At 43.1% G+C, this 19,729-nt stretch overlaps 1 protein-coding gene across 1 annotated transcript in view; it reads left to right on the top strand.

Annotated features, from left to right (window-relative positions):
* The window catches only part of EFEMP2 (EGF containing fibulin like extracellular matrix protein 2), a 42,896-nt gene that overhangs the window by 9,499 nt on the left and 13,668 nt on the right, over positions 1–19,729 (top strand). Inside the window, exons 3-8 of the mRNA XM_018552861.1 lie at positions 4,670–4,718; positions 6,264–6,491; positions 7,548–7,670; positions 11,286–11,402; positions 15,435–15,554; positions 17,413–17,532. Coding sequence (XP_018408363.1) covers positions 4,670–4,718; positions 6,264–6,491; positions 7,548–7,670; positions 11,286–11,402; positions 15,435–15,554; positions 17,413–17,532 — 757 coding nt within the window. The remainder of the gene's footprint in view (positions 1–4,669; positions 4,719–6,263; positions 6,492–7,547; positions 7,671–11,285; positions 11,403–15,434; positions 15,555–17,412; positions 17,533–19,729) is intronic.

Below are 19,729 nucleotides of genomic sequence, written 5' to 3'. Positions count from 1 at the left end.
ATTCATCATGGCACATTTCCCCCGGCCCCGCCGTTAGTTGTTTTTTGTACACAACTGTTAAACTATAAACCTGCGCAGTATACAGGGGAATTGCATGTGGTCAGCTGTATATTAAAATAATTAAACCTAAACTCTGGGCACAACAACTTTCATTGATATGCAGTGGTGTATTTTGGTTTTGTGCTGCCCTAGGCAGGACTAAACTCAGGCACCCCCAATCTAAATTTGCCCCACCCCATCCTGTTTAAGACATTTTGCATAACATGTCAGTCACTGGATACAGCACACATGCTTCTGACAGGTTGCACTATTAGCCTAGCGAGGAAGCCCACTGCGGATTTTGCTTATCCTGTCAGAAGCTAGATACAGCGAGCGCCTGTTTAAATAGTAACATATGCACACTGTTTCACTTCTGCCAGCATTGGAGAGGAGGCTGAGCTTGTCGGTGGATTTGGGTAAGGATCATTTATTTATTTCTCATAATGGCAGATAAGGGCTCCGACTGACTGGTTTGGGGGTGGCGTTTTTTGCCAAATGCCTAGTTTGTCTTGCAGTAGATACGCCTCTGCTTAAATGTATTGCTCAATAGCCACAAAGGATGAAAATCCACTTGTGCACCAAATGCCTTTGCAAACCAAGATTACTTTGCAAAAGTAGTGGTGACATCATCACTGTGCTGTACGGAGAGCAGAGCTGTGGGAGGGACCTAACAGGCTGCCTGCAGAAAACTACAGGGGGGGAGACCAGACTAGTCACCCTACACAGAAAAGGTGTTGGGCCCCCCCGGCTCTTACAATGCCCGCACTGCCCATCTGACAGCCCCACTGACCACCTGAAAGCTCACACTAGCCACCTAAGAGCCCGCACTGGCCACCTGAGAGCCCCACCTATTCTGCATTATGGTGACTTGTATAGTTATTTAATTATTTATTACAATGTAATAATAATAGAAATAAAGTGCACAATAAATGCGCTTGAAATATCCCAAAATATCCCGAAACTTCACTAGGGTGAAGTGTGGTTTGAACATGTCAGTGTCTATATTTGTTTATCTTTTTGACACTAGAATACTACTACTAGATACTATTGGATGTATTCCTGTAAATGCTGATCATTCAAGCTGTTATAAGGATCTTGGGCCGGCATTGTACACTCAGGATAAAATAGTGATGGTCTTGTGGATCAAATAGGGAAACTATCAACTATCCTACCCACTGGCGGAACTACCAGGGTCGCAGCAGTCGCAATTGCGACCGGGCCCTGGCATTCCGCCTGCTGGGGGGGGGCCCAGCGAGGAAGAAGAGGGCCCCCCCATGGATCAGCAAGGTGTCCATACACGGACACGGGTGTCCGTGAATGGTGCTTGCAGGGTCCGCTGCGGCCGTACATTACATGTGAAGTTAGTTTGTACGGTCCCGGCCCTGACCCCCCTGTACAATTGTGATATTTTGGTACCTTCCTGTTCATGTGCAGGAAGATTTTTTCTTTTCTGGGGGCGGAGCTTTCTTTTTACTGGGCGGAGGTGAAGAAGATGGGGGGGCCCTTCATGGATTCTTGCATCGGGGCCCTGAGGTCACTAGTTACGCCTCTGATCCTACCTGTATACCTGTTATGGACTTGACCAATTTTGCATTTCTGCTATGGGCTCATTTATTCAGCAATAACTTTGTCATTACTTAAAGTGGACCTAAACACTCAAAAATTAAATTCTACCAATGCATCCCTCTATGTGTGATGTTTAATAATAACATGTCAGGTGTAAAATGCCGTGATTTTAAAATACTTACACTTGCAGAACATTCACTTCCTGCTTTGAAATGGCAAAATGACTTCAGTTTGCCAAAGCAATGCACACTGGGATTGCCTTGTCATCAGCAGAGCATTGCTGGGAAATCTCATCTGTGATCTTATGAGATCCCAGGGAAAAGCATTTTCCTCCCCTGAAATTATGTGCATGGTCACATGTCCTAGTCACATGTGCCTGAAATCCAGGAAGTAAAGGAGAGCTAGTAATCTGCCGTTACTAAACATGGTAACGGCATGGTAATCTGCCATTACTAAACATGGCAACATTATCTTGCAATACTTTTTAATTTGTTGATGTAATCTTTAGACAAAATAATGTATTTTTCCTGTTTTGACCAACATTAGGTTTAAAATAAGTAGTGTTAATATATCTAAAATAAGTTTAAATAATAGTTAAAAAAATAGATATAGAAAAATCAAACCTACATAGGGCTGATTGGGATTAACTAAGAGTAAAAAAATAGGTTAAATAGCAATATAATTATTCTAAATCTTTTTTTTTTTAATGGTAAGGATTCTATAACTGATGTTATATGAAGGAAACAGTATATACACAATGTAACAAAACATTGTTATATTGCTCTACTCAATGACATTTGCAGACTATTGGTCATTCTTACACAGGGGCTACTGCTATCTAGTACATAGCAGTTCCCGTCATCTTGACAGCAAGACGGCAGGAAGAGAGAAGCAAGAGATGTGCCCTAGAAACTTTGTTAATTTTTTTTAAGGTGTATCTCCAATGTTCAAGGTCCTCAAGTAGTTAATTACATATTTTGGAAAACTTCCCTATGCATGGTCCAAAAATGACATTGGATTAGAAATGATCCTATTTTACTTGCATTAGTAAAAGTATAAGTGCAATAGCTATGCCAAACTACAAAAAGAGTATTACTTTCTGCACAAAACATGATCAATATGCACAGCCACAGCTAAGGTATTCAATAGGACAGGAAGAAATCTGTGCAGTGGCATAACCAATGGCATGCAACCAGAAATCATCTAACAATATTTAATCTGCTTGGATCTGGCAAAAGATGAAATCTGATTGGTTGGTATGGTCTACAGAACAGGACATTTATGGTTGAATCTATGTTTATTGAGATGCAGCAAAGGTACATACAGAAATAACTACAGAGAGGGATATGAGCATACAAATATATAACTGACAACATGATATGAATCAGGTGTACTCGATCTACATGAACTCGATTAGGTGTATCCAAAACTGAGGTTAGACATGTGTGTAGTCCCAGGAGGCAGGGCCACCAGTTGAAATCATAGGATGGAGATAATGGAGATATTACTGTATTTGCTAAAACGCCAGAATTCTCCAAAAAGAGATGGCAAGCTCACAAGTGGCTGACAAATATAAAAGCAGATTGCCTGTATATAAAGAAAGCTTGCGTTGCTCCAAACCCGTCTAAATACAGTGGTACCTCGGTTCACGAACTTAATTGGTTCCACGATTCTGGTCGTGAACCGAATTGGTTGTGAACCGAATCACATTTTCCCATAGGGTTCAATGTAAATCAGATTAATCAGAACAATATGAAAGAAAAAAAAAATGACCACAAGTTTCTTTTTACCACCATTCTTGCTCTGCACATTCTTGTCACCTTCAATAACGCTCTGCAGATCCTTGTCACCTTCATTAATGCTCTGCACATTCTTGTCACCTTCATTAATGCTCTGCGCTTTTTTTACCACCATGCTTGCTCTGCACTTTCTTGGGAGCCATGCTGGATTGAATACAGTAATACTGTACAGCAGAGCTCAAAATTTCCACTCGCCCCCTCGAAATTTGCGAGTGAAAATTGCGTGGGGGCGAGTGGAAATGAAGCCATTGAGTCAGGCACTCAATTCCTCCTCGGGGCGGCTTCTCTCCTCCTCACCTCTCTCCTCCTCACCGACATGATGACAGCAGTCCCTCGTCTGTCCCCCCCCTGGGGGGTCGCAGGAGGGAGCGCTGCCTGCTGTCAGGATGGCCGAGCGGTGAGGGGGAGAGAAGCCGCGCCCCCAGCTGTCAGGATGGCCGAGCGGGGAGTCCCCCACGCATATTATTAGACATATGCGAAGACTAAAAATTAATTTCAGATGAAATGTGTATGTGTAATGCTCTGTGCGTTGTGCTGTGGCTGTATGTGTAATGCCCTGTGCAATGTGCTGTATATGTGTTGTGCTGTGTGCGCGTTGTGCCCTGTGTGTGTTTGTGTTATGCAGGGCAACTGGTGGCGAGTAACTTTGAAGGCCTGGCTTGTAGCTCAGGACCTGACATTTTGAGTCCTCCTGTACAGTACTGTGCTACAAAGCACACAAAAAAGCTTCACAGTAAGTGTGCTCAGCCCTGTCTGCGAACGCAATCTCGAGTACAGGAAGTCATGACCATGTGTCAGGGAAGATGGCCGCGATCGTGTTCATCATCCGAGGCAGAGTTTGTGAACGGAGGCGTTAGTGAACCGAGGTACCACTGTACCATGTATGGACTCATTGTGTTGAATAGCCTCAGCTAGGTGTTCCATCACTAAAACAAATCAAAGTAGGAAGGGAGGGCAGCCCTGTCTTCTTCAGTTCCCGATAGAAAAGGGGTCCAACCTCACCCAGTTAACAAACACACGGGCCAAAGACGACGAGTAAAGTGATATAATGAGTGTTCTAAGAACTGGACCAAGACCAAAAAGAAGGTCCAGCTAATCCGGTTGAATGCCTTTTCAGCATTAGAAGACAGGTCCTAACTCCATGTCGTCGAGCGAAATAAGCAGAACAGGACATTTAAAATTGTGCTGTTTTTTCCTCTACATGTGTTCAATGTTCACATGTTGGTGAACAAATTTTACCTAATTTTCTTCCTTATATTTCTCAGGAATGCACAGATGGCTATGAGTGGGATTCAGAGAGACAGCATTGTAAAGGTACGTTATACTACTGCACACTAGAATAAGGAAATCTAGAGCATTGCCAATATCACAGTCAATATAATATATAATTTCCCTTTTAAAATAGAAAAAGAGATTGAGGACACAGTCCTCAATCTCTTTTTCTGCAGCCCCTGTTATGAATGAACAGGAATCCTCTATACGAAGTGTTCCTGTTCATTCAATATACTTCGGCATGGTGCTCTGATGGGGGCAGCATCTTATAGAGACAGACACCTATAAAAAAATTAAAAATAAAGGTACTTGTAAATCAACTATTGTTGGCAAACATTAACCAACAGAAGACTAATCAGCTACCTCAAGAGGCAAATAACTTAACATGGGCTGACGTTTACATCTCGACAGCTGCTACAGAAATTGTCCCTGGAGGATGATGTAGAAGCCCACCTCTGCATATTTGAGAGGGTAGTGGGAAGTGAGAGGCTATCTGAGGTACCCAGTGGGCAGATGTGTTAGCACCCTTTTGAATGTCGGAGCCCCAAAAGGCCTACTTTGACTTGCCACCTCAGGATGCCAAGGAGTGTCCCATGCTCAAGTCAGACAGGCTTAGGGCTCTAATCCCTGCGTCCATCGGGTCGCTAATCCCTGCGTCCATCGGGTCGCTAATCCCTGCGTCCATCGGGTCGCTAATCCCTGCGTCCACCGGGTCGCTAATCCAAGAGTCCATTGGGTCGCTAAGCCCTGAGCCAAATTCATATACTCTTCTGCATTGGTGTATAAATGTATTGCTGGGATTTGCTGGGAGCGCTGCCTGCTGTCAGGATGGCGGAGCGGTGAATGGGAGAGAAGCCGCGCCCCCAGCTGTCAGGATGGCCGAGCGGGGAGGAGATCGGGGCTGCTATTATCCTGTCAGTTTCAGGATGACAGCGGCTCTGTGCGTGGCAGAGCGGGGGATCGGTTAATATCATTGATATTTACAGATCCTCCGTGTGAGGACAAACACTGGAGCGATCGTCTGATCACTCCAGTGTTTGTAAATAACTGGGGACACATAGTACTATGTGTCCCCAGTTATGAATGAGCGTGCTATGATTTACATCACAGTCTGTTCATTCAAGATTTCCTCAATGGGAAGAAGCACTCACTACAGAAACTGCTGATGTTTTCAGATGAAATGTGTATGTGTAATGCTCTGTGCATTGTGCTGTGGCTGTATGTGTAATGCCCTTAATGCCCTGTGCGTTGTGCTGTGGCTGTGTGTTGTGCTGTGTGCTTGTTGTGCCCTGTGTGTGTTTGTGTTATGCAGGGCATCTGGTGGCGAGTAACTTTGAAGGCCTGGCTCGTAGCTCAGGACCTGAAATTTTTAGCCCTGATATAGATAATATAGGTGATGTCATCACTACTCTCTCTGATGTCTTAGGGCAGTATTATGCTTCCACAGTACCAGCGAGGTTTAACTTTTTGGAGAAGCAAGGGATCTAATTGGTTGTTACGTTGGTGTGCTTGGTCCAGTTTTTTTTTTTTGCTTCACTGCCTTTTTTTCTGTTTAGTCCTTACCAACTTTATCTACAACTTCTGCAGATATCAACGAATGTGTGACAATCCCTGATGCCTGCAAGGGTGAAATGAAGTGCATCAATCATTATGGAGGTTATCTATGCCTACCTCGTTCGGCCTCTGTAATTAGTGATTCCCAGCCTGATCCTGGACCCGTTGGAAGCCCTCATGGTGGTGCTGGAACTGATCAAAGAAATAACCCATGTCCAAATGGGTACCAGCCCGACTCACAAGGACTGGGCACTTGTGTAGGTAAGGGAGGAATGAATCTGAGCATGGTCCTTTTCTTTCAGGGATTTCAAACTCTATTTTAAATAACAGCAAGAGTGCATGTTACCCTTTAACTTATTGAAACATTTGTGTCAATATAAATACTGCACATTGTGCCAGTGCATACAGCTATTACTCCAGGCATAGAAACATTTATGCTTTTTTTTCATCTTTAATCAATACACAAACAGACACAAAAAGACACAATGAGGGGAATTTATCAAAGCTGGAGCAGACAAAATATGGAGCAGCTATGCATGGCAACCAATCAGCATCTCTCTTTAATTTTCAAGCAACAGAACAAACTGAAGAGAGAAGCTGATTGATTGCCATGGGCAACTGCTCCAGATTTTGTCTGCTCCAGTTTTGATAAATTCCTCCCAATGTCTTTCTTTGACTACTTCAGGATCTCTCAAAGCTCCACTGCGAGCTCCTGATATGTACACTGGGAGCCACACTTCCAGCTCCTCGCTGCATCAAAACACTGTCTATAATCGACATCAGTTCCGGTGTTGTTCCTCCACCCACCTCACTCTTCTGTGCCATTTAGAAAACAGTGATGACGTTCTAGCTGTACATATCAGGAAGCCTCTGGGGAGCTTAGAGAGCTTCCAAAATAGTAAAAGACAGTTTACTATCAACAGAAGAGGGGCAGAAAGATGATTTGATCAAAGGTTTATCACTAAACTGTCATGCTACAATTGAGACACCACATGTTCTAAATCCTGAGTAAAGTTGAAATGAGGCGTAGGAGAGTTTTCTCTACATTGTATTCAGATGTTGAATGTTTGGTTACATTTTTCCAAAGCACATCTACAAAATGTTTAAATTAAATTAGGATAGTAAATAAGTTACATACTTTATTTGTCAAAATCTCATGTTCATTCTTAAATAATCCTAAATAAAGTAGAAGTATCATATTTTAAATGTGGCAACCCAACAACAAGTTTAGGCAATATAACAAGAAATTGAAATCCGAGGGAAAAGCCAATAACTATCAGAATTTGCCACCAACATGGTACTGTGTTCTTTTCACAGATGTAGATGAATGTACCCATGAAATAGATGACTGTCTGCCCAGTCAGGAATGTGTGAACATACCAGGTGGCTTCCATTGTAAGTGTCCAGATGGCTACAGGAAGATTGGAAATGAGTGTGTAGGTAAGTATAACCATGTATATTGCTATGACCATTTGATACTTTCCCTGCTGGATTTGCGGTTTCTTGTTTTATAACCAATATTGCACACAGCTGGTTCTTTGAAGCTTTTTCTACCTTTCCATATTTAATTTCTCCAAAACTAATTCTAATTTGATAAGCAAAGGCATTTCCAGAGTGGGCCTTGCCATACCTCATAACTTGAAGTACATTGCAACAATTTGTGGTATACAGAAATATATAAATGATGTCCTACTATTCAACCTCTACATCAGGGCTGGGCATTTTATGGCCCCCAGGCCCTATCCGCTCTGGTCCGGCCTGCGATTTGAACATGGACTGACTGCCGACTTATGCTCGGTTAAGGCTGGCAGACAGTGGATGTGCTGGCCTCCATGGCTGATGCATCCATTGCAAGCCATACCCCAGCGCAGGTTGGCGATCGTTCCGTGTCCGGACCGGGGTCCTCCTCAGTTTTTGGTTGTTCACATTTAGCATCCCTGCACAGCAGCTGTAACAGGAAAATTGAGGTTGTTGGTACAATGTCATAGCAACATTAGCAATAAACTCTTCACGATAAATTCCGTAACAAAGACTAGAGGACACCACCTAAAACTGGTAGAAAAAAAATTCAAACACAAGGGGCGTAGGGGATTCTTCTCAGTTCGCGCGGTTAGGGTCTGGAACTCACTGCCGCAAGCAGTGATTTCAGCTAATAGTCTGGAATCATTCAAGAGGCTTTTGGACGATTTCCTGAGAAACGGTAATATACAGGGGTACAAGTACTCCTAAAAACGAGATGACGCGAGGATCTTTACACCCACACACACACACAATGGGTTGGACTTGATGGACATATGTCTTTATTCAACCTCAAATACTATGTAACTATGTAACTATGTAATGTCTATCTGACAGAAGGTCTATTTCTGCTTATGGGCTTTAGGCTCAATACATTATTAAACAACTTCCTCTTATAAAAAGGAAGAAAGAGTTTAGACCTTTTATATAGTCACCCATTTTTACGTTTATTTTATGTCCTTCCAGGCACATAAACTATGTTTTACTGTATCTTAATTGATCAAAGATCTTCTACCTAGATTCGCCAATTCCGTCTGCTGTTCCATTACTTTTGCTATAGTGTTGAAACAACTGCTTATCAAGTGTGTGACGTACTCTCCATGGGAAATAAAGTACAACTCCAGCAATTTTTTGTTTTGTTTTGGCTGGCGTTAAAACCTCTTTCAGGTTTTCACATTTGAATGATTTTCCTTCACTTCCTGTTCCGGGGGCATAAAAGGAACTGAGTAGCTATTTCCCTAATATAAGGCAAAATCCCCTATTGACCAGTTGACCCAATTGTAAGGTTTTCCCCACTACTATGATGCTGGTGATGCCATGAAATGTTGGACTTCCTCTCTCTTTCTATTCCATTGGCAATGGTTGCCAAAACAAATGGTGTGGTTGCATCTCCCCACCAGCCTCAATAAAAAAAGAGGTTCTAACCCTTCCCCACTCTGTTCAACACTAAAATAAAATGTTCTTTATTAATAATCATGTACAATAATTTCCAAAACTTAGCTGTGCTAGCGTACATATATTGCCCTTACAGTATCTAAAGCAAATTTCAAGTTTATACAGTAAATGTTATTTATAGATTTGTTTATCAAACAACTTGTTTTTATTAGTCAGTAATTATAATTCTGAACATACTTATGAAATGGCCTCATGGCCTCATAATGGGAATTTGTTAAGCCTTCACTAAGCACTTAACTGTGGAAGGCATTTATAAAAACCTCATGCATTCTATATTAAAAAGGTTACAAAACAAATTGTCTATTCACTAGGTAGTACACAGTGTGCATCATGTTTAACCCTTAAATTAGTGGGGGGGGGGAGCAAGATCAGGAATCCTGACCTCCCCCTACAATGTTAGTTTCCTGGCTGCTAATTTGCTGGTTGTCTTTCTAACAAGTTTTTTTCATAAAGCCTGGGAACAAAATGATTGCTGGCAGGGAAAGCTAAAAGTTGTAAACAACAACAGTGTGGATCAGGGCGGAGTTGTTATTGATGAATGATGGAGGTAATTTAGACAGGAAATAGAGGTGGGCTCAACATAGCTGCTGCAGCTTCAAAAGGTTATAATGCAGAGATTCAAGTTTACGGAGAATTGAGAGAATTCAGTTTTAACACGGGAGATGACTTGCTACAAATGTGGGAACAAAAGCTGGAAAATTAGCCAGAGTTCAGGTTTAAAATAAATATTTATATGTGAGCTGTTTAACCTGCCCAAATATTTGTAATTTTACCAGACTTGATCTGGGCACTTATGCCTGCATAGTCAGACAAGTGCCATCACTATTAACTATTTCAGTTTTGCAGCTCCTGTGCCACTTACCTTATTAATGGACTATGTAATAGCAGCATCATCTGGAGTTGGTCCCGCCTTCTAAAATTTGCCTAAATACCTCTTCTTCTCTCTCCACCTTCCCACTGCTTGCCAAATGCAATATAGCCAGATTGGCTTACAGCACTCTGTCAGCTGGATATGTGCTGTGTAGGTGATTGTGGGAAGATCAAATAGATTTTAGGCAGTTTTACTCTAAATATTTAAATAAAAATGATTTCTTAATGGGAAGCAGTCATGAAATGCAGAAACTGACATTGCTGACCTCCTTATGAAAACTCTGCTTTCCTTGGTGTGTTTAGTTTCAATGCTTTAAAAGGAGACAAGCAGTTGGCATCCCCCAAAATTCTTCATCACAGGTTTTATTTAATAAATATGTAAGAGGAGTAAAAGGGTGTTTGATTTTTGCCTAAAGTTAAGCCGGGTATACACATATATTTTCTTTGTTCAACCTGTGGGCTGAACGAAGAAAATATAACATATTTCTCCATCAACGCTTATGAGCTTTGATCAGAGAATCCCCTGCTGTTTCTATTGTTTTTTGCAGCGGCACCAGCCCCTGTCAGAATACCCAAATGGAGCCTGCAGCTGATTGGCTGCCAGCTCTGTCCAGCCGAGAATTTTTAAACTGGCTTCTTCAACCAGCTGATCGAGGGATGCCGGCCAGAAGGGTGCCAACAGCAGCACCCACCTTGCAAATTTTGGCTGGTTTCAGAACCAGCCGAAATTCGATACGTCTGTACCTAGGTTTACTCTTTATGGTACCAAACTCTCAAACTTTTTAAATTATTTATTCCAGGTCAAACAAATATACATTGCCCTGCAAAGCATTTCTTTACATTTTTGCACAAGCATTTACAATCATCATTTATCAGAATACCTGGTTCCATCTCTCTCAGTTCCGCGTCCCTGAACTTCCTGTGTAATACAAGATCACAAAGGACAGAGCAGTCTCCAGGAGCTGTCCATCTACTAGCTTTGAGAAGAGAGGATGGAGGAGGATTGAGTGGCTTGCCTTGCTGTGTCTGTCTGTTTGTTTGTGGAGACACACACAGCTTACTAGCACACACAAGGGTGGCATTATTGGAACCTTGTAAGGGAAAGAAGCGCCCCTAAAACAGGCTAGTCACAGAGCTTGATGTCCATGTTTTGTAGAGCCACAACCTCCTGCCTAGATTCCTTTTAATGCTTTATTCTTTCTACCATTGCAGACATTGATGAGTGCAGATACAGATACTGTCAGCATCGTTGTGTTAATTCTCCTGGATCTTTTACCTGTCAGTGCGAGCCGGGATTTCAACTAGCATCTAATAACCGTTCATGTGTAGGTAAGAAACTCAAAATGTTTTATTTGTTTTGACAGATGAATAGGGTCCTGCAAATGATGATGTCTTTTCGTTTCAATAACTTTTTATTTGAGTTTACAGACGTTTACAACAATCAAACAATATACAAAATATGAAAATATAGAATCCAAAACTGACTAACAGCAATACTGAGAAATATCATAGCAGATACAGGCATATTAGCAAAACATATAAACATCTTTGGTGAAGGAGGAATAGTAGCAAGAACAATCCTTCATGATGGTGTCTTTTCATGCATGCACCATCTCTTTTCTACAGTCTCCATACATTTTGTCTTCAACAGCATTACATTAGTATAGCTGGAAAATAAATTGTTGGTGTAAAACCACAGAAATGTAATCTTACAACCAGCATCTGACTGTTGAGGTCATGTAATAAAACCTTGATCTGCTTTTGGAGGTAGAATACTTTCAATGGCAACAGGGACGTAACTAGAAATCACAGGGCCCCACCGCAATATTGTGTATGGGGCCCCCCAAACCACCCCTCCAGAATACGTTCCCATACCTGCACTGTCTCCGTGTCTTCATTTCTGCTCCTGCTGGCTCTGACGTCAGAGCTGAAGAAGAGATCACTCCGCTGCTTACTACTGCAGAGCCCACAATAGACCCCACACAGCCCCAGCTCACCTGACACCCTGCAGAGCCCACCATAGACCAAGCAGAGCCCGCTATAGATGTTGCACAGCCCACCATAGACCCCGCACATACCAGAGACCCTGCAGAGCCCACCTAAAACCCCACACATCCCACCTGAGAGTGACCCTGCAGAGCCCACCTGAGAGTGACCCTGCAGAGCCCACCTGAGAGGGACCCTGCAGAGCCCACCTGAGAGTGACCCTGCAGAGCCCACCTGAGAGTGACCCTGCAGAGCCCACCTGAGAGTGATCCTTCAGAGCCCACCTGAGCGTGACCCTGCAGAGCCCACCTGAGGACCCCAGACATACCAGAGACCCAACACCGTCCACATGAGAGTTACACTGCAGAGCCTACTTGAGACCCTGTAGAGACCAACATAGACCCCACAAAGCCCACTTGAGACCCCACACAGCCCACCTGAGAAACCGCGCAGCCCGCCATAGGCCCTGCACAGCCCACCTAAGACCCTGATGAGCCCACTTGAGACCCTGCACATACAAGTGACCCTGCAGGGCCCACCATAGATCCTGCACAGCCCACCTGAGACTCTCTATGGTGGGCTCTGCAGGGTCTTAGGTAGGCTGCTCTGGGCCCCCTTCCCTGCACATGCAGCTCCTCTTACCAGTCAGCCCGAGCCACCCGCTGCTGCAACCCAGCCTCCTCCACCACTGCCACCAGAGCACGTTGCTGGGCCCCGGCCTCCTCTACCTCTGCCGCCGGACCGGCGATGTTGGGCCCCGGCCTCCTCCTCTGCTGCCGGACCGGCGCTATTGGGCCCCTGCCTCCTGACTCTCTCTGCCCCTGAGGTGGTAGTTACGCCACTGAAAGGCAAGATACCAGAGTGCTGTCAAAACATGGGATAGTGGAAGTGCTTGTGTAAAGTCACAGTTAGGTAAAGGTTTGTATTTAACATCAGATTCATATATCTCATATATATTACATACATACACAGACCTGAGGCATCCCGGATTCCCATCTCCAACTGTCCCCTACCTCTTCCAGCGAAAGTGCAGTAATGACGCAGGGAGCCTGGCCCGCCCAGGCTTCCTGATTGGATGGGAAGCCGCAGCCATGCTCCCTCGCAGCACCAGGCATTAAGGACTGTGGCTGTTATGTGAGGAATGTAGGTGTCAAGTGCTACTGTGCACTGTATCGCTGAGCCAGTCACAGGGGGGTCTTTGTGATCTCTCCACCCACTCAGTGACTTAAAACACGGTGCCCGCTGTTGCAGTTTCAGTGTTGGGCTCAGGATGATTAGGGTGTGCCAACACACACCCGGCACACCCCATGTGCACGCGTACGCTTAGTAGGTCTATCAGGGTTTTAATTCTGTTTTAACCCTTCACCCCTTTATTTCAAATGTTCACGTTATGTTCCTGTTGGAGAGATTTCCATTCATGTCCTGTCTTAGTGACCCAGTCACTGGGACAGGGAGTAAGGTAAAAATGAAGTATATTATTGTAAGAATTTTGTATGTATTTTGGCTGGAGTTTCATGTCTATCTATCTATCTATCTATCTATCTATCTATCTATCTATCTATCTATCTATCTATCTATCTATCTATCTATCTATCATTGTTTGCAAAGTAAGGAGTACGAGATAAGGTTTCTTTCATGAAAGTTTCTCTTTAAAGTAGATATAAGCTTTAGTAAGTTAATGTAATATGAAACGTTTTTTAACATTTTTTTTTAAAGCTTTCATTAAAATATTACCAGGCACCTGCCATGAAGGTCCTTGTTCAGGCTCTTCCTGGTATTGGAAAACAACTGTTTCCCAACTGTGCTTCTGCATTGTTACTCTGTCACTTGCAACCCACCATGCTAGCACACATTGCACAAGCATGGTCCACTTTTGTCAGGAAGCTCTTCCAGGCCAAAAATGTGCAGCTGATCCTCGAGTGTATGCATATAGACAGGTAGTGGCTGATTCCGAGAGACAAAAAGGATGGAAGAAGGTGAAAGCAGTATTTCATGGGAAAATTATAATTGTGTATGATATACAGTGCTTTTACAAACTAAATGTAATCTAGTTAGGATCTAAATCTGGTTGAAAGTGTATGTAAACCCAAAATATGTTTTTCATTATGTTTGGCATCATGCCTCATACAGTTTTCTTAAGCAAATGATTTTTGGGAATCAATTGCAAAGTTTCTTACCCGGAGATCCTGACAGTAACAACACTTCCTGTTGCCGGCTGACAATTCTAAGCCACTTCCTCTCAATTAGCAGCAGTGTTGTGAGCCTGCTTCTTCATGTTCCTTCAGTTGGCTGATGGCCCAATGGCTGCCTGAAGGAGCTCACACACCATACTAACTACGTTGCTGCTAATTGGGAGGCATTGGCTTAGCATTGTCAGCCTGCAACAGAATACATTTGTTAAAGTGACAATACAAGAAAAATCAGTTAGGGAACCCCATTAGAACATACCCCCCACACACACTATTATCACCTGGTCCTTCTTCTACATTTGCACCAACCTACAAAACAGCTTTGTACCCCCAGCTACCCTGTGCCATATCAGCAGAGACCCCCAACCTCTATATATTTTGATAATCATCATTCTTTGCCCTTTTAGGCACATTTTCATGCACAGAAAGGATAAAGGATACTAGAATAATATTATTAATTATAATAATAATGTATGAATATATTTGTATGGAATATATTTATACAAAAGATTCTTTCTTCCATTTTCAATTAAAAGAAATATACTATTTTGTTCCTTTCTGCCGTTGGTTGTAATCTTTCCACTAAGCCATGAGATGTAAAACACAGTATCTTTTCTTATAACTCTCTTTCCTTTGCTTAGAAGACAGTTTGGATGGTAACAAGAAATATCTGCATTCTTTAAACAATAATTTTTAACTAAAAGCAGTTACATAAGATTTAATAGCTATATAGAGGACTTGATATTTAGCAGACTTTGCTAAAGGTTATTATATAATCATCAATTTACAACATGGTTGAATTATGGTTTTGGAAGGTTACGGAAAATAGGGTCTTGTTTAGTTGGAATAAGAGATTTCAGGAAGTAGCAGAGTTGTACATGCTACATGAGTTTGTGGAAGTGTTGGAAAGGACCAGCGGAAATAGACTACTCTGCAGAGTCATCATAACAGGCCCCTGGAGAGTATTTCTGGCAGAGAAAGGGCTATGAAGTCATGCATAAAATGGTGGGAATTCTGAGATGTCAAACTCAGAGACAGCTAAGTGTGGTTTGGCAGTCCTCCAGAAAAGCTTATGCTGAACCATTTATTGTGCAAGACACAATGAGACACATTTTAAAAAACATTTCTCATGTTTATTGCCTTAATTAAAAGAATATGTTACTCACAGTGCTCTTATCATTTACAGATGTCAATGAATGCTCAATGGGCGCTCCATGTCAACAGCGCTGCTATAACACCTATGGCACCTTTCTCTGTCGTTGTAATCAGGGTTACGAGCTGGATCATGATGGCTATACCTGCAATGGTAAGCAACCCTATGCTGTGTTATGTTATTATATACTGTTATTTCAGCATAGCTAATTAGGGTTCAGTCTTCAGCTGATTCAATACACAATCTGATTGGTCCATTCTTCAGAAGATAGCATTCACCATATAGAGAAATAAATGTGGTTGTGTTGGTGTAAATGTTTTCATAACCTGGTTTTATCATTGAAAATATTTAATATCTTATGTCTTTAAGTTTTGCCCGGGGTTGAACAAATGAGACAAAAGGCCTCATATGTTGGCCCTGCAGTTTCGTCCATTGAGGGACACAGGAATTCTATTACAGTCAAGGCTAAAAAGCCTATTCATTATGACAGTTTTGCAGATTAAGGCCACCACCAGAAAAGGATGGAGAGGCCGAGTCAATTCAAACTGTGATTTGAGGAGAGAATTTAGCTGTCTGTCAAATCCCTAAAGGTGAGAACACCTCTAACCCATCTAGTACTATGTTTACACGCATAACAGGTGCATCTAAGGTGGGAAGAGACCACTGACTGGTAAACTCCCTCTCAAAAGGAAAGAGCTCTGACACACTGTCATCAGGAGCCCATGACCCTTCAGGGTGTTTCCAGTTCTCATAGATGAAGGACTCAAACAAGGGAAGCATTGCAACCATCTTAGCAGCTGAAGGAGCTCTAAAAGACCATAGGCATGGAAGAACAGGCTGATCCTCAAGTTGCAGGGTAGTACACATTGCATCAATCAAATTTGAGACCACCCCTTGTAAATCGGCATCAGTAGTAGGGGGTTCAAAGTCAGACTCTGAATAGGAGATCCATCTCATTTGCCTTTTGGAGCTACGAGAGACTTAAATAAAGAAGATCCAAGGTGCCTAAAAAAATATTTGCAAAAAACTACTTGAAGATACCAGAAAAACACAGCCAGATCCAATAGGGGACTATGGACTAAGGTCACCTGTTACTCAAACCGTCTTAAGAGATAGGGTCACACCTGGGGCTGCTGCATGGCTCTGCACCTGGAAAGTACCCTGTGACTGACCAACAGTACACTCAGGTCCAGAAAGCACCATATACAGAGCCCAGTGCATTAAGGTCACATTTCAGGCTAACCCCGCATTTGTAGTCCAGCAGGTATGGCCTCCAAAGTTAGAACAAAGGAGCTGCCAATCCAGAAAGATGCTTACTGGAGTCCAGTCTAAGCAGCAGTATAGCATGGAGTCGTGATTGATGTCATGGAGGATAAAACAGCAGTGTAGTGAATAAGTCTTGATTGAAGTCACCAGTGTAGAAAGATAGCAAAACAAAAATAGACTTTATTTAACAGAGCTGAAGAAAAGGTGTCAAACCTCCTAGGACACTTGCAAAAAAAAAATCAAGGCATGCTATGTAGAGTATGTGTTATAGGGGCTGGTTTGCCTGTGTCCAAACCTCCCAAAGGTGGCAGCATCACCTGTTATAGAATTCCTGTGTCCCTCAATGGACAATAAAGAAAATTTTGTTTTATTATCTGAATTGCTGCTAATGGGCAAGCTAAGTAATCTCCTACACATACTCCCAGAATAATTTGTGGTCTGTAGATCCTTTGCCTTAAAATGACTGGGAGCCAGAGGAGACTGTGCTGGATCTGTGCACACTTCCCCACACTGACAAACATAGCATATTGAGAAGGAGGAGTGGTCACACATGGCTTCTAATTTTGGAATTCTTTCATATCTAAATGACAAAGAGCAATATTGGGAGATTAAATGATTGCTGTATTTGTGAGATTTTACCGGTATTATATTATTACCAGTTTAAATGTAAATTATGCTTAGCAGATTACTCTTTAATGTTGGTGTGCTTGTATCTTACTAATACATTGAAATTGTAAATTCAAAGATATTGATGAGTGCAGTTACTCCAGTTACCTGTGCCAGCATCAGTGTGTGAATGAACCTGGACGTTTTTCCTGCATTTGCCCTGAGGGATACAGTTTACTAGGCACCCGCATCTGCCAAGGTAAGATCACACAAAAATATTGGTAAACTGTGCCCTGTGTGTATTGTCTTTTCATTAAAGGGATTATCCATTCACATATATTTGGTCTTTATCCAGAGGCGTAACCAGAAACCTGAGGGCCCTGGTGCAAAAAACTATTAAGGCACCACCACCACCACCACCACCACCACCACCACCATAAAAACCCATGATTTTTATACCTTATTTTTTTATTAAATAGTATGTATGTTAAGACTTTTAGGGCTAGTTCACACCAGTTCCAGTACGTTCCGGCCCAATTCAGTGCCAGAACGCACTGGATCGCTGCCGGTTCACTGCGTTCTGGGGTGGGAGGGGACGTGGCGGTGCATTTAAGTCAATGGCACCGCAGGCATGCCCCCCGGCCGCAGTGCGATCACCCGCACCTGAACGCATGGCAAATCAATGCCAGCGTTCTGGTCCTCTCTGGGCCCCCCCAACTGGCGGAACACCAGGACCCGGTCACAAATACGGCCGGCGCAACCCTGGTAGTTTCGCCAGTGCCAGTATCTGGCATTTGTATCGGGGCATTTTCACGAGTAGGAGCACTCATACTCGTGAAAATGTCCATTATTTGCACTGGTGCCTCCCTACTTAATAATATAATGTATTGCTGGGACTTGTAGTCCTGCATAGTTGGTGCTATTCTGCATTGCTGTATAATCATTATATAGCAATGCTGAATACCACCAGCTATGCATACATATACAAGTCCCAGCAATACATTCTAATGTAAATGGTATCAATAGCTTCTCCCCACCTTCCTGGTCCAGCCTTCACCCACACCAGCCTTACCTGACTCCTGCAGCAAGTACTTCGTTTTGGCTGCCAGGGGGTGGGACTAAGTGTAGAGGGTCCTCTCCCAACAGCTGAATGTGCTGCCTGGTGGTGCCATCAATGTCGGTAGCGGCTCTGACAGGTGACAGACACAGCCTCCTCTCCATCCCTGCACAGCTGCCCGTTGCCCGTACATGCCCTGCTTCTCCTGCTGCGGGTGGCAGAGCTTGGGTGGGGGGAGGGTGCGGCACTATCTGTGGGGGGGCAATTGCGGCGGCATGAGGGAGCTGCGGGCCCTCTTCTTCCTCTCTGGGCAACCCCCCCAACAGGGGGAACACCAGGGCCCGGTTGTAAATGCAACCGCTGCGACCCTGGTAGTTCCGCCATTGTCTTTATCATACACTTGAATAAATAAGTAGTTGAACTTAAAACGTATTGAGTATACAAATGGTTTTATTCAAGTGGACAGAGCAGCATACATCAGCTGATAACGTCCGATTTCAAGTCATATCATGCTTGTTTGGTACCCTCAGTATTATTGAGAAATCCTAATTGTGTTTGTGATGAGTTCAGTGCAGTAAAAACACCAACCATCAGCACTGTGTGATTAATGGGAACTTGTCATAGGTTTTGCACTACTGACCAATTCTTCTGAAAATGCTTGTTTCCTGTCTGTCATAGTGATAGATTGGCCTCAATGCTTTCAGAGCCACTGACCTGGAACATATATAGAGGGTAGAAGGAATTCTGACACTTTTCAGATACTCATCTACAGCTTGTTTCTTTCAGCTTTGTGACTCAAGTGCATTGACACCAAACACCGCCAAGAAAAAAGCATTTTGTAGAAGGATACAGTTTTTAGAAGCATGGCAGCCCCATCACTTTAAAAAGAAGTGTATTGTCTTTTGAAGGATTTATATAAATATTCTTATTATTATGTAAAAAGAACAATTTGATGTAAATAATCTTATTATTGTGTTAATGTTTTAAATACAGACATAATTTCCATTATGTCTATGCATGGTGGAAGCAATATTTACCCATTATATATGCAGGCTGGGCTTCCTGATTTACAGTGTTTTCTGCTCCTTCTCACAGTACATGTCTATCAGTGGTCAACTCAATTTCCTCTCGTTCATTCCGTAAGCTGAAGGAGAAAACATTTACTGATTTCCCTATCAGGAATCTTCCCTGCAGGACATTGGATTTAGCAATCGCAGCACCCTGCCTGAATATATTGGGACTGCTGAACAGCGATTGCATCTGACCAGGGCCGTTGCTAGGATTCGTGCCTCCACAGGCAAGGTGCATTTTTGCTCCCCCCTCCCCGACCCCAAATTTAGCTGGCCGGCGACTGCCTGAGGTGCCGCACGTGTCGGGATCCTCAGGCAGTCGCCGGCCA

Source organism: Nanorana parkeri, unplaced genomic scaffold (assembly GCF_000935625.1).
Source record: "Nanorana parkeri isolate BGI_ZX_2015 unplaced genomic scaffold, ASM93562v1 scaffold99, whole genome shotgun sequence".
NCBI lineage: Eukaryota > Metazoa > Chordata > Amphibia > Anura > Dicroglossidae > Nanorana > Nanorana parkeri.
This window is presented reverse-complemented; position numbering and strand designations above follow the sequence as displayed.